This window comes from Bos javanicus, chromosome 22 (assembly GCF_032452875.1).
Source record: "Bos javanicus breed banteng chromosome 22, ARS-OSU_banteng_1.0, whole genome shotgun sequence".
Lineage (NCBI taxonomy): Eukaryota > Metazoa > Chordata > Mammalia > Artiodactyla > Bovidae > Bos > Bos javanicus.
In genome coordinates, this window is record NC_083889.1 from 23144144 (window position 1) to 23171278 (window position 27135).

The following is a 27135-nucleotide window of genomic DNA, read 5'->3' on the forward strand; positions in this document are numbered from 1 at the left end:
GGGCGCCGCCCTGTCCCAGGCTCCTTTGCGGGTAAACAGACATGGCCGGCGAGGGAGACCCGGAGGACGCTGCGCACAACATGGGCAATCACCTGCCGCTCCTTCCCGGTAACTGTCTGGGGCCTGTTCCTGGCAGCGGGAGAAGGCGAGGCCGGAGGCGCAAGGGGCTCGGCGGGGCCGGGGAGGCTGGCGGGTGGTGCAGAACCTGCTCGGGGCCGCGGGCCCGGGACCGTAGTGTTTCTTGCTGCAGCTCGGCTCCCCCTACTATGGGGACGAGGGTTTGGGGAGGGAGGAGGCTGTCCCCAAAGACAGGGACTCCGTGCTCTCCATCCTCTGTGTGCCCAGAACTTGGCTCCAAGGAAATGGTGTGAAACTGAGTGGGGAAAGAGGAAGACTGGGGCCGCTCAGCATCCCAGACTTTTCTGGGACTTCATCCCCCGCCCCCCATAAGAGTGACAGCTAATTTATTAATTGCTTCCGTGTCACTGGCCCTGCCCCAGGCGTTTTGCGTGCATTTTCCCATTTTATCCTCCCCACGTCACTGTTGTAGTCCTGACTTGGTGGGTGAGAAATGAATTGGCAGGTTAGTGTGTGACTTGTCCAAGGTCACACAGTTACAGGGCCAGGAGTCCTAGTCAAATCTGTCTGTCTGCATAGCTGGTGTCTCTTAACCACCCAGGGCCGTGCCGGTGTTTGGTCTGTTCTTAGGCCTGTAGTTCAAGTACATGGTAGAATGCGCCTAATTTTAGATACTTAGAACTGGGATATTAAATTTGGGATTCTCTTTCCTTTATGTTTTGTGAAAATTTAGACCATGGGCTTATGTTGGAATAGTGGGCAGAAAAAAAGTCTGGAATAATTGTACAGTTTTGCTATGGAATGCTGTAGACAAGAGTTGCCTTGCAAGAGGTGTATCAGCCAAACTGAGACTTAGCGGAGTCACTTCACTGTGTGCCAGAAAGTGTGTTATATATCCTGAAGGTAAAAAGAGGTATAATGCAGTCTGATACTTGAAGAAGTTTATCATGTAGCTATGGTTCCTGAAAATATAACTAGCAGAAGGCCAGTGTTGTAGGCCAGATAAGTAAATCGTCAGAGGGAGGGATTGACTGTGGCTGAGAAGGACTGGGGAAAGGCCCTGTGAAGTGAACTGCAGACATCCAGAAGCATTATGACCTAGGATAGATTCGCAGAAGATAAGGCCTGGAAGGTAGGTTGGGGCGGAGTGTTGGAAAGCTTGCATCTCTTGCCAGTGGGATCGAGTTTGTTCCATGGATTGAGAGAAGCAGTTGTGGATTTCAGACCTAAGGGAAGCTGTGCTTGGAGGATGACTTTGCCCACTGGGAGGGGTGTGGGCCAGAGGAGGAAGAGGCTGAAGGCATGCCCCTGCTGTATGGAAAGGACCTTTTCCATGAAAATAGATTAGAATCAGAGTCAGTGGTCCATCTGGAAGCAACCTAGCTGAATTGAATTTGATCAAAGAGCTGAGCTGTTTTTTCAGAGACATCAGCCCAACTCTATCCGTGCCAAATCCAGTGTGTTAGGGAAGATGCTGATGTTCTGTTGGTATCCACATGGTGCTCCTGCATGAGATGAGTCATCACACTTCACCCTGGTAGCTCTGAACGGTGTGTTCTGTCAAAAAAAATTGAGAGTGCGAGGGGCTCAGAGAGACTGTCAGTACAGTAGTCATGCTTCTGCAAATCATGTATGCCTTATTTTTAGAAACAGTCATTTGTCCGTACTTCCGTGGGGTATGAGTTGTTTGGAAGAGTAATTCCCTTTAAGTGCTTAAGTAGTTGCTTAATATTTAAGATTTGAAGAATCTGTCCCAGCCAAAAAAGAAGCATAAAATAATACATAAACAGCCAAGTAGAAGGAGGTGGGTTTCAGCCATATATAGGAGAAAGGCTAGTATAAAGGAAATCATTTTGAAATGAAGTCAGAATAGTTAAAATGTAAATTTAAAAATTAAGAGTTCTAGCCTTTGAGCTAAAAGTTGACCTTTAAAACTTTGCATAATAGAGCAGTAAAGTGTCAAAAGAGCACGATGAAAGCCATGCCGTCAGAATTGTGAATGCAAGGAAGTAGATGCAGTATATTTTTGTCATCGGTTTAGATTTTTCTTTGTTATCTCTTGGTCTCGTTGAATTTTTTTGTTCTTAGGAAAATTTTGTATGCAGTGTTAAATCACTGAACATTCGAATTTAAGTTGAAATAATTAGGTTGTTCTCTTTGACAAACCCTTATATCTAAGGACTTTGTAAGAATTAATAGAAAGTCCAAAGCAGTTGCCATATTGAAAAACATTTATATTTTCTTGTCAGGAACCTAGCTGGAGGTGGTTAGATTTAAATAATGATATGCACAGCAGAAAGTAACTATTTTGCAAAGCCATTTTATCTATTTAGAAGTTTATTTAGGAGCTTGCTTGCTTTTTAGTCCCTTCCTCTTTCCTTCCTTCCTGTCTTCTCTAGAAACGCTTTAAATGCTTGAAGAAACTTTATAGAGATTGTCTTGCTTGTGTCTGTCATTTTTCAAATGAGGAAACTAAGGTTTCATCGCGTGGGATGAATTGTCTGCTGTGTCAGAATCGGCTCCTAGTGAGGGAGAAGAGCTCCATCTCCTATGCAGAAGAATTTCAAATAATTTATGCAGGTGGTCACCCTTCAAGGAAGTGGGACACAATCCCTACCCCTTAGATGTGGGTTGTGCCTCATGGTTTTCTTTCCCAAGAGTACAGTGTGGAAAAGAGGGGGAAAGGAGCTTTCCAGTGGAGAAGCCTGACCCATACGACCCCACCAGGTGATCCAGGTCAGCCTCAGCAGTTCTAAGACACGTCAGTGGTGTGCACCCTTGATAAGACATGACGAAAATGGCTCTTCACCTCTCTGGGCTTCCTCCCCAAGAAAATTCCGACTTGAGGGACATTCTACAAAGCACGTGACCAATAGTCCTCAAAACTGTCAAGGCCATCAAAAACAAGGAAAGTCTGAGAGACCCTCCCAGCCCAGAGGAGGCTAAGGAGACCTGACGACTAAATGTAATGTGGTGTCGTGGGCAGGGCCCGGGAACAGAAGTAGCATAGTTGATAACAACTCAGGAAATCCGAATAAAATGTGTTTAGTTAATGGTGCTGTGCCCACACTGATTCCCTGGTTATGGCAGGTGTGCCACACTAATTAAGATGTTACCTCTTGAGAAACAGATGTGAGGTATAAGGAACTCTCTACCATCTTTGCAACTTCTCTGTAAGTCTTAAACTATTCTAAACTTAAACACTGGTTTAAGAGAAGTAGTTAGAGTCAGACCCAGCCTAGACGCCCCCTCTGGCCTCCTCTTCACAGTACTGTCGAGATTCCCAAGTGTGGATGGTGTCCATAAGAACTCCTCTTCCCACGGGCCTGGAATCCCTAAGAAGGAATTATGTATTTGAACGGGAACGTAGCTTTTATATCCCCATTCCTCTGTTTTTTGTTTTTTGCTTATATTACTGTACTTTTACAGCAGAGGAAGAGGAAGAAGATGAAATTGAAATGGAAGTTGAAGACCAGGATAACAAAGAACCCAAGAAACCAAACATCATAAATTTTGACACTAGTTTGCCGACATCACATACAGTATGTAACTTTGTATTAGATCTAGTATGAGAGATGTGTACATTTAACTGTAGATAAAAGTTCTTGAAAATGAATGACTGCTTTTAGCATTACCTGATATTACATCACGCTTGAAGTCGTGGATGAGGATGTGGGCTTCTTGCCAACTGATAAATAGTGTTAAGCTTTAATTTTTAAGCAGTTTGGTACTTTGTCTATTACAAGTGATTCTTTGCACACTTGGCACCCTCCTTATATCTTGGCTAGTTATAGAACGGTTAAAGTACTGCTTATTCTCTGTACCGCAGGATTCCAGGGTGTTATTTAACATACTAGCATTTTATACTCATCATTTATACTTTTCAGACATAGAGATGCCGAGCTTAGTCAAAATCAAATGTTTTGAGCTTAAAAAATGCTCTGTAATTTGCATATGAGGTTCTTCACAAGGAGTTGAGACTTCCGCCTCCAGGAGTCACAGACTCCCTGTGGGACACCGATCCGGTGGATGTACTATTTACACGGGGGTACCTTCCACGTGCGCGTCTTTATGTCCGCTTGCGCGTGGCCTCTTGAGCTTGTGTTCTGTTGCTGTCCGTGACGACTGAGCCTGTGTGCCCCCCGCAGTACCTGGGCTCCGACATGGAGGAGTTCCACGGCAGGACTCTGCACGACGACGACAGCTGCCCGGTGATCCCCGTGCTGCCGCAGGTGGTGATGACGCTGATCCCCGGGCAGACCTTACCTCTCCAGCTCTTCAGCCCTCAGGAAGTCAGTATGGTGCGGAACTTAATTCAGAAGGACAGAACCTTCGCAGTGCTTGCGTACAGGTAAAATCTTAGGGTGAGCTGACTTTAACACTCTGTTGTGCACTCACAGGAGAGGTGGTTTTAAGGCAAAACTGACTACTGTTTTGCCTGCACAGAAGTTGGGACAAGGCTGTGAAGTAAAACACTCTCATAAAAAGCTTGGAAGTGGAAGTTGGAATATTTTGCTGTGATCATTACCATCTAAGTCAAGCTTTAACTTTCACACACAGTTAACTTTCTAGTATGTGAAAGTTTTAAAATCATTAATACATAATGAAGAACAGTTCTAGAACCTTATTTTCAAGCGCTGTCTTCAAGAAAAAGAGGGCTTTTACACTGTTTGTAAAGGATGGTTTTTGCAAAGGAGTGACTGGTTATTTTCTGTCTCTCCAAATTCCCAAGTTGTCCTCTCGTAGACAAGTGGTAAGTTGAAGCTAAGTGTCAAGTGTCCCATAAGAACTAGAGGAAATCAGTGGCGGGGGCAGGAAGTTGATACAGGAAGTCCCCACTCCCCTCCCCCCTCAGCCCAGTGCAGAGCTGCTGATAAGCGGCAGAAAGGATGATCTGCTGAATAAAAGAATGTTTAGCTTGGGAAATGACAGTTTAACCCCTGTCAGCTGTGGGTTATTTTCAATGACTAGAAATCTGTTCTTCTGCTACTGGGCTCTAATCGTACTTCCTGAGGCCCTCTCTATATATATCAGTTCCCCATGTGATTCTAAAATAAATAAAATTAAATAGCTTTGCAGCAAGAATGATATAAATTGTTTTCCCATGTGTATTGCTTTTGTCAACTTTGCATATTTGAAAATTAAATGTTTAAAACTGTTTCCTTTTAAAAATTTACCTTGGAAGTAATGTACAGGAAAGGGAAGCACAATTTGGAACAACAGCAGAGATATATGCCTACCGAGAAGAACAGGATTTTGGAATCGAGGTTGTGAAAGTGAAAGCAATCGGAAGACAGAGATTCAAAGTCCTTGAGATCAGGACACAGTCAGACGGGTAAGAAACACTGTCTATCTTAAAACTCCTCAAACATCATGAAATGAAGTAGTTTTCTTATATTCTGTCTGTTTTGCTGACGTTCACATTTTATAGCTTTTAACTAGTTCTTCTCCCTTTGAAAGTGCAGTCTAGGGTTTCTAACTTTGCTGTGCATCATAGTGACCTGGGCAGTAACACTACAGACATGTGCGTTCCTGCTCTTCCTCCCATCCCTAGAGAGCGACCAGTCGGGGAGGAGGCCGCGGCATCTTTTCTGTTGATGTCCAGGTGACTGATGCCCCTCTAGGTTTCGGAGCACTGATGTATCCCCAGCAGGCAGTGTCATTTGGGACAGGGCTTCTTTGGGATCGAAGACCTCTCTTCAAATTGGGAAGGGTGGGAACTCAGGGCTCTGCGAGCTGTGTTCAGCATCAGGGGCTGCGAGGGCTGCGGTGGTCATGCTTGCCACCCGCTCTTTCTGGGTGTTGGAGACCATGTACCCTGCGTGCCCATCTCCACCACAAATGTTCTCTCACTGCAAATGTTCTCTCACCGCAGTGGATCATATATTTACTAAGTGGTCAGGAGGTGCTTGTCACCCCTGTGCCTTATACAGTTGAGAAATTCTCTGAGTGTTCTGTTTAGCACTTCCATTTTGGTGTGACTCTGATGTTAGGGTTTTTTTTTTTTTTCCACAGATTTAAGGAATACCTCATTCCTTAACGAGGAATGAATACCTCATTCCTTAACGAGGAATGAATACCTCATTCCTTAACGAGGAATGAATACCTCATTCCTTAACGAGGAATGAATACCTCATTCCTTAACGAGGAATGAATACCTCATTCCTTAACGAGGAATGAATACCTCATTCCTTAACGAGGAATGAATACCTCATTCCTTAAGGTATTCCTTAAGGAATACCTCATTTTAAAAAATGCAGTTCACTTTGCAGACCTCCAAAAAAACCACAGAGCATTTGTCCTCATCACTGTGTGTTTCCTTTATAGGAATGGTTCTTAACTCTGGAGCATATAAATCACCAGTGAATCACTACTGAAGTCTTAGAAAGATCCAAATTCCTGGGTCCTCCCAGCCTTAGGGAATTGGTCTCTTTATCTGTAGTCACAGTTGAAAGTCTTGTCAGACCTCTGTGTTGGACAGGTAATGTCTTCTGAAATCAAGAACGTTCAGAGGGTGGTGGTGGTTTTTGTTTTTTTTTTTTTAAGATTTAAGAATATGAACTGCGGAGGGCAGTAACTTTTACGTGTTTCCACATAGTGGGCATTCATAAATGTGAGTGTACTCAGCCCCCCTTCGGGGCTTGAGCGAGCATAGGAGCAGGAGGGGTGGAGTGCCAGAGCCCGTGGGGTCCGTGCTCCCGCCTGGTGCTCCCTAGAGCACTCGCTCCGGGAACTCTCACCGCGCTGAACACAGGTCGTCAGTGGCGTGTGTGTGTCTGTCCCTCAGGATGCAGGCTGCTCAGGCCAGTTGATGCGACTCCTGTGTGTTCTGCGCTTGGGACCATCAGTGTCCACGGATGAGGGAGCATCCCCCTGAGGGCCCTGTGCTGAGACAGCAAGCTGTTTGTGCTGTGCATTTTACTGATAGTTCCATTTTAAAAGTACTTCCTACCTTTGTGCTTATAAAATTTTGAATATTTGTGAGTACTATATTCCAGAAACCATAATAGCAAATTGACTTGGGGAAAAGTATATTTCTGAGGCTGTCGACATCAGTGACTTGTGATTGTGGAAAATTAGTTTGAACACAAGATGGCAACAGAGCCTTGACTCTGAAAGCAAGTAGACGGATATGCGTGGACTCAAGTAGAGATTAGCATCAAACTCATGAGGCAGGACAGGACTGGGAAGGGCCTGGTATTCCTCAGACCCACCACCACGGCTTTCACAAAAATGTCTGTCTTAAAAGACCTCCATGGAGTGAGAATTTTCTGGGCCCACTGCCCTTCTGGCCCTATGACTACCTTCAGTGGGAGTGGTGAGGTGGCAGAGACTAGAGAGGATGTGGTGCAAGCCCCTCTTTTTTCAGAAAGGGAACCTGAGTGCGATGGAGATAAGAAGTTTGCCCAAAGCTGTGTAGCTCGTGGGCACCACTGGTGAGTTCTAGGCCCCGGACTTCCAAACCAGTGCTCTTCCCACCAAACCAGAATCCCTCCCTTGCACATCTGCAGCTCAGGCTGGTTTCCTTGTGTCTGTAATGCAGGACCAGACGGTAGTGATCTGTCTTATCAAGACTCGTCACGTATACAGGCGTGGTGCTGCCTGCGGACCCTTCCACGTCGTGTCTGTATTTCTTTGACATCTTCTGAACAGATCGAATTTTTTTTTTGAGAAGTGAATAAAAAAGTAGAAATGTATCATTGCATCTCTGTAGGACTGTTTTAGAAATTCCTGAGTATTTCTTACATGTAGAGAGGAAGGGGAGATTAATACTCTATTTGTAATTTCAAAAGAAGCCCTTGTACTTACCATAATTGAGGTGAGTAATTTTTAGTCAAAAAGGTGATTAAAACTAGAACTCATAAAAATACATACATATATATCCTAAACATTTTAACTTAAAATATGTAAAAGCCCCTTCATTCGTTTTACACTGATGGTAAGACAGGTACTGTCTTTATGTTGGGTCTGTAGATAGAGCTGACAGTCTGTCTTGCATCAGTTGCTTTCACCGCGTCATCTATCTGCAGCGCATACCTGTAGTTTTTCTTTAGAGATTCCGAAGATACTCACAAGGGCTTTGATGAGCACAGAAACCTTCCAGATTCATGCACTTTTCTCCCTATTAGAATTGTCCGAACCTGATTTGAAAGCATTTTTTGGTCTCAAGCTAGTGTTTCATTAAAGCAGTTTTAATTTTGTAATTATTTTCCCGGTTGCCATAGTATTTACATAAATTACAGAACAACAGGGCTCTACTATATAGCCCAGGGAACTATATTCAATAACCTGTCATAAACCATAAAGGAAAAGAACATGAAAAAGAACGTACATACATATACAACTGAACCACTTTGCTGTATAGCAGAAACGCACACAACACTGTAAATCAGCTGTGCTTGCGGAACATTTTGTACAGAGCTCCTTCCACTCAGCAAATATTTATATAGATTATGTAGCTGTAATAACTGCCACAACAGCTGCCACAAACAGGTTGGGAAGAAACAAAACTAGTTTATATTAAAACCAAAACCCAGCTGCTGGGAGAAGCAGCAGCCGTGCGTGCAGCAGACCCTGGGGTGCTTCACAGAGGAAGACAGGGCAGTGTTCACCCTTTGAGGCGATTTACACAGCCCGTGTACACTAATTGTTAAAACGATCTCTAAGCTGATGTTTCTGTAGCATTAATGTTTGTATCATAATAAAATCTTAAGAATTAGGTGAGGAAAACATGATGATTATTTAGTTGTTTTTGTTTTTAATGAACTCTGATAACGTAAGAACATTTGAACATAGTCAGATTTATGTTACCATTTTCCAAAGTCATGTAGACTTAAATTTGAGCTTGCAAGAAAGAAATGAAGTGAGTGGAGTGTGTCTAATATTATCATGACAGTAAACCTACATATTTTCAGACACGTTTAGCTATTTTCATTTAATAAATCAGAAGTATTAAAGTGTCATAAGTTTTTGTGGATTGAGACAGTGGTCACAATGAAAGACCACTTTAGACCTCCTGAACATGGATAATAGTGAAGCAGAGACTTGTAATATATTTGACTTCTTCTGACTAATAGTGTTTTTTGTTCCAGCATTTAGATTGTTGATACTTTCTGCATTTGAAAAGTTACAATAGATAATTCTTTTAGTGCCTCATAAGACAGTGGCTTGGATGTACAGCCTTTTTGGCGTTAATTCATGAGAAGAAACTTGCAATTATGATATTCTCAAGTAGCATTGTTGAATGATGACTTTACTATATGAGCGGGAATAATTTTTAAAGATAATATGGATTTTGATTCTTTGCATATTCAGGGTAAATGTTTAGGAATGAGAAAAGGAATGCACAGAGAAATAAGGCTACATATAGTTCTCCATGTAAAAGGGTTATCCCTTTTACAAGTCTTATCCATGTAAAAGGGTTCTTGATTTTCTCTTCCTTTACCTACCTACTTCTTAGGATAGGTGATTTGTGAGAAGGGATAGATTTAAGAGTCAGGCAACATAAAGAAGTGAGGGGAGGGGAGGGGTGGGGTGTCCAAGAATGAGAAATTTTTATAGAAGTATCAGCATATCAGGGGTTGGTGGTATACTGATTTTTTAACTTGATTTCATTTACAGGCTTTGTCTGAAATGTAGAAATAGCATTTTCCATTCCACAGTGAGATAGAAAAATCTTTGGTTACCTTTGGTTTTAACTTTGGTATGATTTATGAAATACAATATTTTTTGAAAATTTCTTGTATCTTAATATCAGGATTTGATGAATATGTTTAAAAAAGAAAACCTTGAAAATCTTAGTACTTGAAGCTGTCCATAATGGTTAGAAATGTAGTGATTAGAGTTGGTTTATCCTAAACATGAACACCGCGCCTGGTTCTCTTTATTGTAGAATCCAGCAGGCAAAGGTGCAGATTCTTCCCGAGTGTGTGCTGCCTTCGACCATGTCTGCAGTTCAATTAGAATCCCTCAATAAGTGCCGGATATTTCCTTCAAAACCTGTCTCATGGGAAGACCAGTGTTCATATAAATGGTGGCAGAAATACCAGAAGGTGAGACACTGATTTTTTTATGCATGTTCAAAAAGCAAAGACAGGTTGCTTTTTTCCTGTTTAAAGAAACACCAACAACTCTCAATGATTCCTTCCCCAGACATCATCTGAGCAATACTATAGTTGCATTTGTTCATAGCCAGAGTTTCTAAAATTTCATAGGCAGCTGTTATGTAAGAGCAGTTTGCAAAATCAAGTAAAATGTTACAGTACTGTGAGGTATTCCAGCTATTATGCCTGTAAGTTATGAATTACTTCGCTGTGGCTCTAAATGCTGCAGGAAACGCTTACTAGACTGCTCACAGGAGGCACATGGCTCTTGAGTCATAAGCACCTAGACTTGGGGGAGAGTGTGGGAGAGGACACAGTGGCAGTTGCTTCCTCCTTGTGGGCTTCTGAAAGGAAGCTGTTTTTGTGCAACAGTATGGACATCACCAAAACTGGCTTGGGACTAGGCGCTCTTTAAAAGTATTGCCTCTAGGGCCTTAATTCCTGAGTATATCCTTTTGACTAGATCATTCTCGTAGGACAAATACCAGTGAAACTTGTTTGTACTTATCTGTGAGATGTATCAGTTTTGAGTATAAAATACCTAATATTTATGGTTTCTCCCTAAAGGAAAAAAATTTCTAGTGTCTAAATTTAAAATTACTTTCTGAGATATGTCTTTTAAAAATATGGAAAGACAGTTTCTATAGTAACCTGAAGAATCCTGTACTAATCATCCTTTACTCTTCATCGAGTATCGATGGTTTTAATTTTGATGTAGATTATCCTAGGGTCCTAATTTGAAGTAATAGCTCAGCGGTAAAGAATCTGCCTTCCAGTGCAGGAGTTCAGTTAATCGCTCAGTCGTGTCCGACTCTTTGCGACCACATGGACTGCAGCACATCAGGCTTCCCTGTCCATCACCAGTTTAAGGAGCTTGCTCAAACTCATGTCCATTGAGTCGGTGATGCTATCCAACCATCTCATCCTCTGTCGTCCCCTTCCCCTCCTGCCTTCAATCTTTTCCAGCATCAGGGTCTTTTCAAATGAGTCAGATTTTCGTATTAGGTTGCCAAAGTATTGGAGTTTCGGCTTCAGCATCAGTCCTTCCAATGAATATTCAGGACTGATTTCTTTTAGGATTGACTGGTTGGATCTCCTTGGAGTCCAAGGGACTCTCAAGAATCTTCTCCAACACCACAGTTCAAAAGCATCAGTTCTTTCGTGCTTAGCTTTCTTTATAGTCCAACTCTCACATCCACTCATGACTACTGGAAAAACTATAGCTTTGACTAGATGGACCTTTGTTGGCAAAGTAATGTCTCTGCTTTTTAATATGCTGTCTAGGTTGGTCATAGCTTTTCTTCTAAGGAGCAAGCATCTTTTAACTTCATGACTGCAGTCACCATCTGCAGTGATTATGGAGTTCAATGAAATAAAGTCTGTCACTGTTTCCATTGTTTCCCCATCTATTTGCCATGAAGTGATGGGACTAGATGCCATGATCTTTGTTTTTTGAATGTTGAGTTTCAAGCCAGCTTTTCTACTCTCCTCTTTCACTTTCATCGAGATCTTCAGTTCCTCTTCGCTTTCTGCTGTAAGGGTGGTGTCATCTGCATATCTGAGGTTATTGATATTTCTGCCGGCAGTCTTGGTTCCAGCTTGTGCTTCTTCCAGCCCAGCGTTTCTCATGATGTACTCTGCATGTAAGTTAAATAAGCAGGGTGACAATATACAGCCTTGACGTACTCCTTTCCCAATTTGGAACCAGTCTGTTGTTCCATGTCCAGTTCTAACTGTTGCTTCTTGACCTGCCTATAGATTTCTTAGGAGGCAAGTAAGGTATCCCATCTCTGAAGAATTTTCCACAGTTTGTTGTGATCCACACTGTCAAAGACTTTGGCGTAGTCAGTAAAGCAGAAGTAGATGCAGGGGATGAGGGTTCAAACCCTGGGTTGGAGAGACTCCCCTAGAGGGGAAATGGCAACCCACTCCAGTATTCTTGCCTGGAAAATCCCATGGACAGAGGAGCCTGGCGGGCTACAGTCCGTGAGGGTCACAGAGTCTGACGTGACTTAGCGACTAAAGAGCAAACAGCTTAAGTTCACAGTAACTTTGTATAGCTGTGCAATACTTTTGTTTTCAGACTTGATACGGATGCTTTTTTTATAATCTAATTTTCTATTTCGTTAGCTGTACTGGGTCTTAATCGTGGCGTGCAGGATCTTTCATTGCCATGCACAGGATCTTTAGTTGCAGTGTGAGGGATCTAAGTTCCCGACAATGGCTCGAACCTGGGCCCCCTGCATTGGGAGTACAGTTGTACTCTGGACCACCAGGGATGTCCCCAATACAGATGCTTTACATACACTTTAAATCATGTTTATTTGACCAGTAGCGCAGTGGGAGGTTTTTCTCTTACTCATTTAGTCCCAGCAGTGTGTCGGTGCTGGGTGGTGCTGAGATGCTCTGTGGCGAGGTCACCGTGTCAGGATTACATCGTCTCTCAGGATTTAGATAGCTGTGGGTTTCAATCATTGGATATTTTCCAGGAGGTATTAGGTATTTTATTTATATAATAGTTCTTCCACACCAAGATTTTTTTGTTAAAAATTCCTAACCATTTAAAAGTCCTAAGTTACTTCTTGGCACAGTTCTGAGGAGAGAGAGAGAGTCTGTGGAGTTAATTCCTGCCTTAAGTGCTCTGGACAACTAGTTCTGTGTTTTCTCTGTAGGATCTTGACATTTTAAACCTGAACTTGGGTTAGACAAACAGAACTTGTGAAAAATCTTTTGTGTGAATTACTGATTAACTCCTTCCTGTTCTGTGGCCAAAGCACCTCAGCTTGTTTGTGTTGAATTCAGATGTAGGCCTCTGCAGCCGGGCCGTCAGGCATTAGGAGCCAGATCCTCTGACCTGCCTGTTGTCTTATTTCTCCAGTAATTGTGGATTCTCAAACACTGGCCCTCAGTTTTCTTCATGTTCAGAACTGCCAAGGATTAAACAGAAGGTGCTGAGGAATGAGCGAGATATAAAAGGTGTTCAGAGCTACAGATGCCTTCATCTGTGTGTTTTTTCTGATCATTCTGTTGCTTACACTTTGGGTAGTTTCTTAGGTTCTGAAATTTGGATCTAGATCACTAGGCCAAGAAAAAACAGCAGCCGCTCTATTTTGGACTCCAGGCGTCCTGCAGACTCTGCCTCACTTTAGAGAGCCCACTGGGAGCCATCCTGCCGGCATGCCAGCCTGGCGGGGAGTGCAGGGAAGGGCTGGCGGAGGCACTGGAGGCGACTCCAGGGGCCCTGGACCCGTGTCAGGGGTTGTTCTGCTGTACCTGTAGCGGACGCTGACTTGTCACAGCGCTTGTCTTCAGGCCAACCTGGGGCTCGGGTCAGCCCTCCGTGGAGTTCACTCACATCTGACTGCTGCGCCTGCCACGGCCCTGGCAGGGCCTCTTGCGTCTTTGCGTCTGAGAAGCGGTTCACGAGGCCAGAACTGGGAGAAGCTTAGTTGATTCTTAAATAACTCACTCTAATCGGGTTGCCACCCACTTTTCCACCAGAAAATGATACTTAAAGGATCTAGGAGTGGAGTGGAGTCTTCCTGAAGTGTATTCAGTTGACCTTGAAACTGTGTACATAACCTCTCAACATTTGCCATTGAAAACAAAACAGTTGAAATGAGAAAAGTATTTACGCTTCGGTTCTCTTCCATTCTGACAAGGGAACACTGTCCCTAAGGATTGAGAAGTTAGGCTAGTATAATCAGGCAGTGCTCTTCCAAACCCACTTATATCTGGAAACCTTTCTCATTCAGTGATTTGATCTTTAAACTCTGTTTCTTTATTCCCTCTTCTCACAGTGTCTTTTTCTCTTCACTGTTTACTATAGTGAAATCCTCTCAAAACGAGGAAAGTGTTGTTTCAGCCTACTTAGAATACAGTGTATATGTTTCTAAGGACACTGCCTTCTTGCCCACACTGTTTGCTCATTTATAAAGCCCTCGCACGTTCCTGAGAAAAGAGTACGAAGTACAAAAAAGTAAATGTGGAGACGAGATACGAAAGTGACTGAAGCTCAGCTTTCTGGTCTCCGCTAAATTCATAAGCTCCTGCTTCTCATACGGAGCAGGAAAGAACTGAGCGTAACTCAAGGGCGGGACCCACAAACAGCAGCTCACAGGTTAGCTTCTCAGTCTTCTTCCAGAGTTTGTGTAAAACACAGATAAATATTCTTTCCTGTTACTTATGTAGGAGGATCCATGCTGTCCTGCATCTTGTTTTAAGAGTGCAGGAGATTCTTCTGTCTCTAGTTTTCAGAGCAGTTCTTATTTTGAAATCTGCGCAGTATTCTCTGTATTAGACGTTACTGGACTCAGTTATGTATGACCTTTCATATAGGCCAGTATTTGAGAAGTGAGATTACTGGATGTCAGGGCAACTGCATTTGTAATGTTGACAAGTATTTTCAAAGTTTCTTACTTGAGATTGTTCCAGTCTGTACTCAAGTGTTTCACTAAGGCTGTGTAGTATCCAGCTTAATTTTTGCTAATCTGGTTAAGTGAAATACAGGAGCTTGTTGAAGGTTTAACTTGAATTTCTCTGAATGTGAATGACGTGTGACGTGTTGTGTTTAAGAGCATGTCTTATTTCCTTTAATTCGAATTGTCTCCACCCGCACTCTGTTTATTGCTAATTCTTTACACACTTATCTGTGTGTAAAGGAAGCTTATCCCTTTATCTGCAGTTAGTTTCAAACATAACATAGTTTTGTCATATTTGTCTTTTAACTCTATTTTGGTGGTTATATAGTTGAATTTTTTTTTAATACTTCTGTATTCTGAATCATAGCTAGCGATACCTCCCTGTGTGAAGGAATCTTCATCAAAGAAACGTGTCTTTTCCTTTTGACTTCATTTTTTCTTACTGACGTCAGAGTGTAAGCTTCAATCCGTGTGTTTCTCTCGGTATGACTCCAGCACCCGTCCAGGTAGCTGCACAGTGTCCTTCTGCCGTTTTCTGAAAGGCCCCCGTGTTCACTCAGCACACCTGTGCTGCCTTATAGCCCGGATTCATGTGTTTTACTTTTTCTTCTGCTCTGTGATCAGTCTGTTTATGCCCCAGCAGGATGCTGTTATGTAACTGTTGACAGTTTGTATTTTGTAAGTAAAAATATGACCACTAACGCCATCACAGCTTTTCTCTTTTCAAGATTTGTGTGGCTACTATTGCTTATTACCTTATCCATGGGAACATTAGAGTCTGTTTTTGTCTTGTTCCAGAGTAATAAGAGTAGCAGTGAGAGCAGTAGTATTTATGTACAAAAGAGACGTCTTGAAATGGTAGGCTGTCTGTAGCGTAGGCAGAGACTTCCTCGAGCAGAGGAATGGTTTCCCGGCATACACTGTGAACTTGTGGTTGTGTATCTTCCATTAGGAGCTCGCAAGCCTCAGAATCTAGAAAAAGCTCACCATTCCATTCCAGTTCTTACAAGCAAGTAGGATTTGATAAATGAGGAAACAAAAACTTGTAGTGTTTCGATTACTCAGGTAAGTTATTTTCATCGTTTACATTGCTGACTGTGCTAGGCCCTAACGCAGCAAGCGACTCCCGTGGTCACTAAGCCGCCATCTGGTCTTGCAGGCACAGCGCCCCTTCCCCACTGTCGTGTGCCGCCCTCCGTCAGTGAACGGCTTCTGTACACAGTCAACATGTCTGTAGATGTGCAGGCTTTGTTCTGTGTATAGAGAAGTGTGATCATTCTTTATATTCTGTGCTTTTTTGGGTCAGGTGTAGCACCTCTCTAGTGTAAGCATATCACACTGAACTGCCGTTGATAGCTGGCTGGGCTGTTTCCAGCCTGTTGCTCTTCCCAGCACTGCTGCAGTGCGTCTTTGTTCTGTGTAACACTTCTCTTTCCAGATTTTCTTGGTTGCTTTTACACATCTGTTCTTTCAGATGAACTTTAAACTGCTTCTGAATTCCAATTCATTGGTATCACATTGAATATATACTCTGAGGACTAATATCTTACTTATTGAGTCTTGCCATCAGTTACTGAAGTTTTACAGGAATTAAGTAAAAACATCTTTGTCAAATATAGTCATCTCTTATGGGATTCTCTGCAAACTTTTTCATCTTTTTTGAAATTAGAATGTCTTTGTGGGCCAAGATCAGTTTTTAAATGTGGTTCCTTCTACCCTAAGATCTTGATTCTATGGTGTTTAAGTGACTTTTGTTTTCTTTTCAGAGAAAGTTTCATTGTGCAAATTTGACTTCCTGGCCTCGCTGGCTGTATTCCTTATATGATGCTGTAAGTAACTTACACTGAAAGTTTTGCTTCCAGGAGAAGCCATGTCGTGAGGGTCATTAGACGGAACAAGTGCCATTCATTCAAGGGGAAAGGCAGCAGTCATACTGCCGGACAGACCTGACTTCTAACGAATAGACCTTCAGTCTTCTGTCCGTGGATAGTGGCTTATGACTTCAGGACAAGATGCTGTGGCAGCTTTGGGTGTATTAAGCAGTTAAAATTTTGTTGTCAAGTTACAGTTACATTTAGAAAAACAGAACCCTTAACAGTGTTTTAGTTCTCTTATAAACAGGTATGTCCACTTCTGTTTCCTGCTTTTAGGGTACTAATTGATGTATACAACAGTGCTTTTGCAGTTCAAATTTTTTATATTAGGCATCATGACAGCTTGAAAAATTCAGTAAGATACTGTCGGGATAGTTCATAGAATGTAGGAGCTGGAGCTCTGGGCTTACTGAACTGGTAGGTTGTGAGCACTTAGCACATGGGCAACACCGAAGGGAACGGTTCACTCTGCTCTTCAGCAGCTTAAGAGGCATTAGAACTATGTAATAGACCAGAGTATTTTTTACATCCACTTGCGAAAAGACAGTGAGCACTCTGATGTGGTAAACACGCACCAGGTGAGGTGTGTAGGTAGCAGCTGCTAGTGCAGCTTTTTCCTGGAGAGGGCAAGGAGAGAGGCCCTTGAGAAGCCAGACCCAGGGGACAGAGGCTGGAAAGCCAGCCTTGTGCTGGGCTAAGCACGGGGTGCAATCATTTCTGTGTAAGAAAACAGACATGTATATACTGGAACTTCACTAGATAGTAACTGCTTACATTGCTACTAATATGTCAGATTTATTGAGTTGAAAAGCTGACAGTGAAGTGTAGAAAGTGTGTGACCCTTACTATGGCTTGTTTCAAACAAGGAAACCTTAATGGATAGAATCAAGAAACAGCTACGCGAATGGGATGAAAATCTCAAAGAAGATTCTCTTCCTTCAAATCCAATAGGTATGAAAAATCAGCTTTCTTCCCATGATGTTTTACTAAAATTGTTTTGTAAGTTTTCTGTTAAGTGAAACAAAAACTTTTTTTATTATCCTGAAAAAGCATTTGTTTTCATAAATTACAGAAAAAACAAATGAGTATTTTTTAGTTAATTTTAGTTCTGAGCATTCCTATTTTAGACATAAAAGGCTCAGGTTGCAGTAAAAAGCTTGCATCCAGAAATGCTGTCTGGGTATAAAGACCCCTTTCCTTGGTCTTCAGGTGCCTTTAAAGGTGACCTTAGTTCCCAGACCTACTGTTGTGTTTACATAGCTGTCAATTAGGTACAAGTTAACTATTTTTCTCGTCTCTTAGTAAGTGACTTTTAATAACATGGGTTTGATTTCACGTATAAGACATTTACAAAAACAAGTATGGGAAAAGAAGTTACGTCCTTAAGAAGATACATACACACACGAGAGCTGATACGTGTTGGTATTGTTTATAACTGTGTGAAGTGTGTTCTCTGGGAAGGGTTTATTTGAAAAGGATGTTATGGCATTCATAAGTTATCTGATATGTATCTGCTTCGTAAGTTTGAGAAAACCTATCCTGTCTCTAAGATTTTTCTTACAGAGTAGCTGCTTGTCTTCCTATTGATGATGTATTACGAATTCAGCTCCTTAAAATCGGTAGTGCAATCCAACGACTTCGCTGTGAACTAGACATTATGAATAAAGTGAGTAGTGAACGCCTGGACGCTCACATTCTGTTGCTCTGGGGTTGGGGGAGTTGCATTGTCGGGACCTACAAGGCTGTCTGTAAGGTGTTGAGTCATGTAGTCAAATTGTGGTTTGCGTTAACAGTATTTTAAAGGATTATTTAAACATTTCATTTGCGATCATAAGAGAGAAAAATTGTTTTGCATTCCTCTGTGTATCCTAGAGGGTCATTAGTTTAGTGAATATGTCAGCTTGTGTCTTCCTCGTTCCATCTTTAAAATGACAGTTAAAGTAATCAACACTTTGGAGCATTTCCCCCACTAATTTTCTCTTAAATATTTTAGTGTACGTCACTTTGCTGTAAACAATGTCAAGAAACAGAAATAACAACCAAAAATGAAATATTCAGGTGAGCTCTTTATTACATTTTTAGTACACATCTGAGTACATTTTCCCAACTGCACTAACAGAACAACAGCCTAGACTGTATTTCTGTTCTCCATAGTTTTCCCTCCATTAAATTACAAATACTCAGCAAATGAAATACGGGCTCCTGCCTGGGTACCAGAACAGCAGTGGTTGTGGACGGGATTATTCACAGCAATGAGCGAGCCTGGGGAAGGAAAACCTCCCCATCACCCCAACCTTGTTAAAAATCTATCAACACTATCTTTCTCGGTACCTACGGGGTTCTATGCACTGCTCCACTTAGATATCAGTTTCAACCACGTAGGGTCAGAGTTTCGCAGGACATGCTTCTGGACAGGTACTGATGCTGTGTGATACACAGTACTGTTTGCACAGTACTCAGATGCCCAAGAACGACCCCATGGAACCTTTTATTGGACTTCCCCTCTCACCCTTTTTGGGCAGCTTGAGCTCCCTGTATATATTACATTGTGTATCTTGAAGAAGATTAAAAAAACCAGTACTACTTTCCTTTTTGTCATCATGAAAACCAGTGAAAGTCACTCAGTTGTGTCCGACTCTTGGCGACCCCGTGGACTATACATATACAGTCCATGGGATTCTCCAGGCCAGAATAGTGGAGTGGGTAGCCTTTCCCTTCTCCAGGGGATCTTCCCAACCCAGGGATAGAACACAGGTCTCCCGCATTGCAGGCGGGTTCTTCACCAGCTGAGCCACAAGGGAGGACATACACCAAATAAAACTGGGCTGCCAGCCTCTGGTTGGTTTTAACTGTACTATACAGCTCTTTCATCCTCGTTTCTTGGTGAACTTTGTAGGATTTTCCCCCCATCTTGACTCTGCTGATTCTCTGTTTTAGTTTATCTTTATGTGGGCCAATGGCAGCTTATGTGAACCCTCACGGATACGTGCATGAGACGCTTACCGTGTATAAGGCTTGCAACTTGAACCTGATTGGCCGGCCTTCTACAGACCACAGCTGGTTTCCTGGGTAATGCAGTGGCGTCCCCTGTTGGGTTTGTGTGTGTGCCTTAATTGAGCAGTAAAGCTCAAAAGAGTATTAAGGAGAGTTGCTAGAATTTATCATCAGAAATAGGCAATGAAATAAATAGCTATTTAAATGTTCATTTCACGAGTGGCTAGAAAAAGTTACTCTTGCAGTCTCATTGAATGTAGTCAGGTGGCTGCTGCAGTTCTTAAATCAACTATACCGCTGATCCACACCCCTTCAGAATGAGCTGACAGGAAAGTGAAATATCAACTGTTTCATGAGCCAGTAAAACTAGACCCCTTGAACAGCATGGTTTTGAACCGCTCACTTCCGCTTTCCTCTTAGATGCAGGGATGTTTCAGTAGTAAAATACTACAATACTGGCTGCTTCTGTGTTGGCTGAATTGTTATATGCAGAGATGAATTGCAGATACAAGGACCAACTATAAAAAATAGGTGGATTACCCCTTGTGTTGGTCAAGGGTCCACTGTATGTCTGTATTTTATAATTTGTAAAATTAGCAACTGTTACCCTAGCAGTGATAGACACAAAACCTGCAGAATCCAGCTTTTCTTCTAGTTTGTAGGCTTTGGTTTTTTTGGTTTAGCCTATTGACCTTCAAAGTATGACTGTGGGACCTACAACACTACCTGAAAACTTGTGGGATCCCTTCAGCCAATAATGCTGGCTCAGCCTTTTTATTTTGAAAGAGGCAAGCTGAGCAGGGCTTAGTGGCTGTATTTGTTATTCTGGACCAAGAACCATGCCATTTGGACTGGCCAATCTTATGTGATAGCATTCTTAAGGACTAAAAGTAGAATTAACTGGTTAACAGAACTACTAAATATGGATCCCTGAAAAAAAAAAAAGTTTCATTACATGGTTTGGGTGACTTCTGGTGTGTTTGGGATTTTTTTCCTCTAATGCCAGGGCTTATATTTTTGTTAAATTATGTGGCAAAACCATTCTTCTTTTAGAAAAGCAGTTCTTAAATCTTATGTGAGAGAAACACTTAACTTCTTCCATCCCCAGTTTTAACTCAGAGAAGAAGTGTGTATTTCTACAGTTGATTGTTATTTCCTAACTTGACTTCAATGCAAAACAACTAGGAAAATGCTGCTACAATTTACAGTGTGTTCCTGGCAACCAGCAATTTGTATAAAGAAACCTGTATTAATAAGATAGTTTTCTTCTTCTTTGGCATTGGAGAAAAAAATTTAAGCATGGCTTAAGAGCACAATGAAGCAACTTTATAATGCATTACCATGATGATACAAATTAGAAAATCTTTTTTGTGAGATCTGTTTCAGGGAACTTGTATAAATCAAAGCTCTGAGTTTTCTCTTCCCCATCCTTAGAACTTGGCTACAAAAAGATGAGTCTTTCTAACAGGTTTCTGAGGTGATAGGCTGGGATACAGATATGCAGTTCCTGAGCTGATTTACCTTTCCTTAATCTCGTAGGTATGCCTGGACAATTGCCCAGTGTAGGATCTGTGCCAGCCATATTGGATGGAAATTTACAGCCACCAAAAAAGACATGTCACCTCAAAAATTCTGGGGTTTGACTCGATCCGCTCTGTTGCCCACCATCCCAGATACGGAAGATGACATAAGCCCTGACAAAGTAATACTCTGCTTATAAACGAATACAGTAGGGATAAGGTTACTTAACACATTGGCATTCTAACACCAGATCTGCTTTGGAAATTACTGCTTTTGATGCATACCTAAGTAAAAGCAACATTACATGGAAGGTTGCAGTTTCTTAGTCAAACAACAGGATTTCAAGATTTAAACTAAGATGTTCTATTGAAGAGGATGAGCAGCAGTCTAGAATACTTGGTTTTCAGGAATACCTACTTTAGGAGCTTGGTGCTGTTATCCTGTGGACTCTTGATATGCCTGGTAGTGTTATCACTGAGCGGACATGAAGACATCTGTGAAACTGGTGAGCATGCTTTCTGCACAAAACAAATCTGAAATTCCTATCAATTGCTGTAATTAACGCAGTTCATCATTTATTTGATCCTGACACACGGAACAGAATGGCGTGTTTGCATCAGTGCTCCAAAGGGCAGACGTTCCAGAAGGGAGGGTGCCAAGCTCTAGTACTGTTCCTTTTTGAAAGAGGCGAGGAAATGTGTAAATGTTAAAAGGGCTGTGTTCCTTTTCTTTAGTTTCTGAGACACAGATTTGTAAATTTTGAAAATAAAGAGTTATAATATGCAGTTTGAGCCCCCAAATAAAAGTTTTCCTAACATGTTTGTTAGTGAATAGTAGTATCTGGTGTATTTGCTCAGTGTTTGGTTATTCTGTTTCAAAGTTGAATCTGAACTTAGACTCTGTGGAGCACGGATGCTAAAACACGTTCTCCTTCCTACAGGCTGGAGGCGATGATGTATTTCATAGGCTATTTTGTTCAATGTAAAGTGAGAAACTCTGTAAGGAAACTATAAAAGCAAAGCTAAACATGTTTGTTTAAATAATGTAAAATATCTACTCGGATGCAGATACTTTAGGTGTAAGAAATAATTTTTAAGATAAACTTCTAGACAGACAGATTTGCCACCTACCTCTTTGCTTACACATTCAAGGGGTTTATTGGATCCTTTCACATTGGTGTCATTTTGATACTTCTCCACTGCTTTACATATTTCACTGGGAAAAGTTCAGCTAATTAGGTACAATGTATGTGGCCAAAAATGGACTGTTGAAGTTTCTTACATTTTAATTTACCAATATTTTATTCTTCCAAAAATGCAATGGTTTTGACTGCCTAGACTAGAAACCTAAATTGAGTATCATGTTGCATATTTATGTAAAGAGAGTAAACGAAAACCCACTTTAAGAATGCTGTTGATTCTTTAAAATATGCCTTTCTTTGCCTTTTTACAACCAACAACCTTGGGTTTTTATGACGTTACTATTACTACCTTACGGTTTGTTCATGTAGTCTTACACTGAACCAAAACTTCCTCTAAAGGGATCCCACAGTGTTTTTTTCGGTAGCACAGCACCTCTCTATGTCCACCCCAGCTGTAGTAAGGAAACACTGCTTTTACATTTACCCTGGAAGAGTGTAAGCTCAGAATGTTCTGTACTGTTTCCTGACTCTTGCAGATAAAAGATTCTGGTATATAAAATATGCATATAATACTAATCTGAGGTCTTTTAACCTGACAAAACCAGACCTCTAATAGCTCAATCTGCATACGTCCTATATAGAACAGTAGGAATTGTAAAATGTTGCACCAATACATATCTTACTAGTACTTATATATCTTAAGTGTTATTTCATAAGCATTCAATTACTGACCTGTGTGCAGGTGTTTCTGAGGCTCCCTTTGTCGCAGCATAAGCCCCCATTACACTGAGTGAGTGTCACACTTCCTCTTATCTGGGTTTTAACAGAAATGTGCTTTTTTGTGTTATCAAGTCCAAAAGTGCTATTTGCCCAAAGCGCACCAAGATGCTCTGACTGGCTACACAGAAAGGAAAGTGAGTTACAAAATGTCAGTACAGCAGCCGAAATACACAATACTCCGTGCTATTTACCTCTTAACCTACTGAAAGCACACAGGCTCAAATCTTTACAGAGCAAATATGTAGGCCATGACCTTTTTTTACTTTAAAGCGACAGGAGTGCCGGCACTAAGTATATACGGCACCTGATATATACTGTCAGAGACCACATTCATCTTCCAGTATCAAAGGAAATTTCATTTTGACAGAGAAAACTATCAACTATGCCCTAAACTACGCTCCCTACAAACACGTCCTGGGTATTGGAACGCCAGCCACTTGGGACACATCTAGTCTTCAACTGTATATGTTATATTTTATGCAAAATTTTCAGCTGTATTCAAACACAAGTTTATTCTGGAATTCAGAAAAAAACTGACACCATAGACAATCCTTGTACAAAATTAACCCAGTTATTTCAATTGCAAATACAAAGAAACGTGTTTTTCAAGACACTTGGCACTTCTTAGGAACAATCTCAGCACTGCCACATGCAACAAAACCAACCAAAAATCCTCCTTAAAAAGCCTAGACAGATTGAGAGGCGCCAACTCTACTTTTCTCAGTAGGAACTATTCCAAAAGAATTACAAGCTTCAGAGACAAATCAGATTAAGAGGAAGTAGACTTGACTTTAGTGCCTGAAATACAGTTTTCATAAAATAAGACCTTTATTCTTCTGAAGAGAAAGCTGGCTTTCATTCTGCTATATATTCGAGTCTCTTAAATCTCACTAAGAGGGACGGGAAAGAAAACTAGTCTTACCAAAAATTTTCTGCTTTTTAGTAGTCAGCTCTTGTCAACTTTAGGTCTTCTTTATGTAACTCAGTAGTTCATCTTTTTCCAGTTGGTAACCACTTTTCTTCCACTGTTCTCGCAACTGCTGTAAGAGCACCCCAATTTCTTTTCCGGAAGAAATGCCCACTTTCCTGATGTCATGGCCACTTACAGGAAACGGGGGAATGGACCACTGCTGCATCTGCTTCAGAAGACCATGCTCGCCTTGGTACTTGAGAAGCTCACACACACGAGCAGTCGCATCAGCTTCTCTAGACTGAGGGCCAAAACCAAACATCACCACACTTGCAATGATCTTATGCTGACATTTAAATAAATGCAATGTGCAAATTTTCATTTAAAATAAAGGAAATTCACATAATACACTGTGGGTCCTAGTATTAATGAATTGGTTGCAATTAGTGGAGATGATCTATACTCTAACCAAGCTGTGAAAATACTTACGTCTATGATGAAGTCTTGATAGGGTTTCAGTGGTTCTGAACTATCTACTGCCTTAATTAAATCTTTCCTATTTTTAACAATAAATAAACCCAGATTCTTCTCTTCTTTTGAAATCTTCAACCTCAGATCCAATTTCGTGACATCATCCTGTACTTTGAACAGTGAGGTCAAGAGAGTCATTGGCTTTGGTGAAAAACCTTCCACATTTTTACTGACTTTGTTAAATTCTTCTAAACTTGCATTAGCAGGTAAGCCTGTAGGGACAAAAGCATTTTCCACCCATTTTTAGATACATTTTAAAAGCTCCCATCTTAAGCACACTGTGTCCTCATATTCAGAAATGTCCTGGTACCAGGATCCACTGCTGGTGCAGTCTTACAGGTGAACCGCTGCCCACTACTGCTCTCCCCTCCCACATCTCAAACCAGCACTGTGGCTCTGAGTAGTATTCTGACACCTACTGAACTGTCTGTGTAAGGCCCGCCTTCTCCGTGCTCTGCATGTGTTAACTCCCTGAAGCTCTCAGCTCTTCCATTAGACAGCTGCTATTATTTTCATATCCCTTTTTTAGATTTGCAAACAGGAAATAACCCAAGTTACAAAGCTGATAACGTGGTGAAGCTGCACTCAAAGCCCCGGTGGACCGACTCCAGAGGCCCCTTTGTCCACCCTCACATGCTGCCCTTGTGCTGTCCCCTGCCTGGAAAAACTCCTCCTCCTGGCCACTCCTGGCTCAGAGTCTACCATATTTTAAAGTAGTCCATTTTTCCTTTTGGAATTAACTACATTCACTTTTTTTCCTTATGAAATTTTAAACGAGATATGTTTCATTGCCAAAAATGCAAACGTTTTACAAGTTGGGACTCACCTATGTAAGGAGCCACATCGAGTTCATAGATGAGATGAATCAGATGGTTCACGTGGTTACCAGTAAGTATTTTTTTCAGTTCCACCCAGATCCGCTCTCCTGATACTCCTGCCAAGCCTTTTGCATTTTCTGCAATTGCTTCCAAAGTCTCAGGATCATGGTCACCAGGTGTGTCAACAATTTTCCCGTAAAACCTACAAAGTAAACATGTCCAGAAGCACTGCCTTCATGCTGGCATTTCACCAGAAAACTGCGCTCTTCATTTTCCTGATGCTACTAGTGAGGTCTAGGAGGGACCTTAGAAATCATCTGCTCATCTACCTTCTCTTTTTTTCTCAGCTCAGAAAACCTGAGCTCCAAAAAGTGTAAGTTTGGCCTTCAATGAAGGTCTATTGATTGGTACTGACAGTGGACGCATAAACCAGAGCAGTCTTGGGCAGGCTCTAAAACAGGTCCAAGATATCGTCATGGAGTAGTCTTGCTTCCTCAAACGTTGCCTGTCTGTACACATCAATGCTTTCAATTAAGAGTTTCACATGAAACACATCTCATTGCAGACATGGGAGTGTATTTCATGGACTCTTGGAAGCATTAAAGTATACCTGCTTTTACCACTCATTTCTTCACAATGCATTGCTCAGTTCGGTTCAGTCGCTCAGTCGTGTCCGACTCTTTGCGACCCCATGAATCCCAGCACACCAGGCCTCCCTGTCCATCACCAATCCCCAGAGTTCACTCAGACTCACGTCCATCGAGTCAGTGATGCCATCCAGCCATCTCATCCTCTGTCATCCCCTTCTCCTCCTGCCCCCAATCCCTTCCAGCATCAAAGTCTTTTCCAATGAGTCAACTCTTCGCATGAGGTGACCAAAGTACTGGAGTTTCAGCTTCAGCATCATTCCCTCCAAAGAAACCCCAGGGCTGATCTCCTTCAGAATGGACTGGTTGGATCTCCTTGCAGTCCAAGGGACTCTCAAGAGTCTTCTCCAACACCACAGTTCAAAAGCATCAATTCTTCGGCGCTCAGCCTTCTTCACAGTCCAACTCTCACATCCAATACATGACCATAGGAAAAACTATAGTCTTGACTAGACGGACCTTTGTTGGCAAAGTAATGTCTCTGCTTTTCAATATGCTGTCTAGGTTGGTCATAACTTTCCTTCCAAGGAGTAAGCGTCTTTTAATTTCATGGTTGCAGTCACCATCTGCAGTGATTTTGGAGCCCAAAAACATAAAGTCTGACACTGTTTCCCCATCCACTTGCCATGAAGTGATGGGACCGGATGCCATGATCATCGTTTTCTGAATGCTGAGCTTTAAGCCAACTTTTTCACTCTCCTCTTTCACTTTCATCAAGAGGCTTTTGAGTTCCTCTTCACTTTCTGCCATAAGGGTGGTGTCATCTGCATATCTGACGTTATTGATATTTCTCCCGGCAATCTTGATTCCAGCTTGTGTTTCTTCCAGTGCAGCGTTTCTCATGATGTACTCTGCATACAAGTTAAATAAGCAGAGTGACAATATACAGCCTTGACGTACTCCTTTCCCTATTTGGAACCAGTCTGTTGTTCCATGTCCAGTTCTAACTGTTGCTTCCTGACCTGCATATAGGTTTCTCAAGAGGCAGGTCAGGTGGTCTGGTATTCCCATCTCTTTCAGAATTTTCCACAGTTGATTGTGATCCACACAGTCAAAGGCTTTGGCATAGTCAATAAAGCAGAAATAGATGTTTTTCTGGAACTCTCTTGCTTTTTCCATGATCCAGCGGATGTTGGCAATTTGATCTCTGGTTCCTCTGCCTTTTCTAAAACTAGCTTGAACATCAGGAAATTCACAGTTCACGTATTGCTGAAGCCTGGCTTGGAGAATTTTGAGCATTACTTTACTAGCATGTGAGATGAGTGCAATTGTGCAGTAGTCTGAGCATTCTTTAGCATTGCCTTTCTTTGGGATTGG

At 41.8% G+C, this 27135-nt stretch overlaps 2 protein-coding genes across 6 annotated transcripts in view; one reads left to right on the forward strand and one right to left on the reverse strand.

The window, feature by feature from the left end:
- Nucleotides 1-24230, forward strand: CRBN (cereblon). Its single transcript, XM_061396376.1, has 11 exons — nucleotides 1-108; nucleotides 3508-3620; nucleotides 4227-4429; nucleotides 5264-5413; nucleotides 9971-10130; nucleotides 16369-16431; nucleotides 17343-17427; nucleotides 18027-18142; nucleotides 18470-18534; nucleotides 19414-19545; nucleotides 21010-24230. Exons 1-11 carry the CDS (start codon nucleotides 42-44, stop codon nucleotides 21188-21190), a joined length of 1335 nt encoding a protein of 444 aa, XP_061252360.1. The 5' UTR covers nucleotides 1-41; the 3' UTR covers nucleotides 21191-24230.
- Nucleotides 23406-27135, reverse strand: part of TRNT1 (tRNA nucleotidyl transferase 1) — a 23383-nt gene continuing 19653 nt past the window's right edge. For all 5 annotated transcript variants that reach the window (XM_061396373.1, XM_061396372.1, XM_061396375.1 and 2 more), the window contains exons 6-8: nucleotides 25180-25373; nucleotides 24312-24565; nucleotides 23406-24123 (exon numbers count right to left, since the gene is read on the reverse strand). In XM_061396373.1, the coding sequence (XP_061252357.1) occupies nucleotides 23875-24123; nucleotides 24312-24565; nucleotides 25180-25373 (697 nt within the window). In that variant the 3' untranslated portion in view covers nucleotides 23406-23874. The remainder of the gene's footprint in view (nucleotides 24124-24311; nucleotides 24566-25179; nucleotides 25374-27135) is intronic.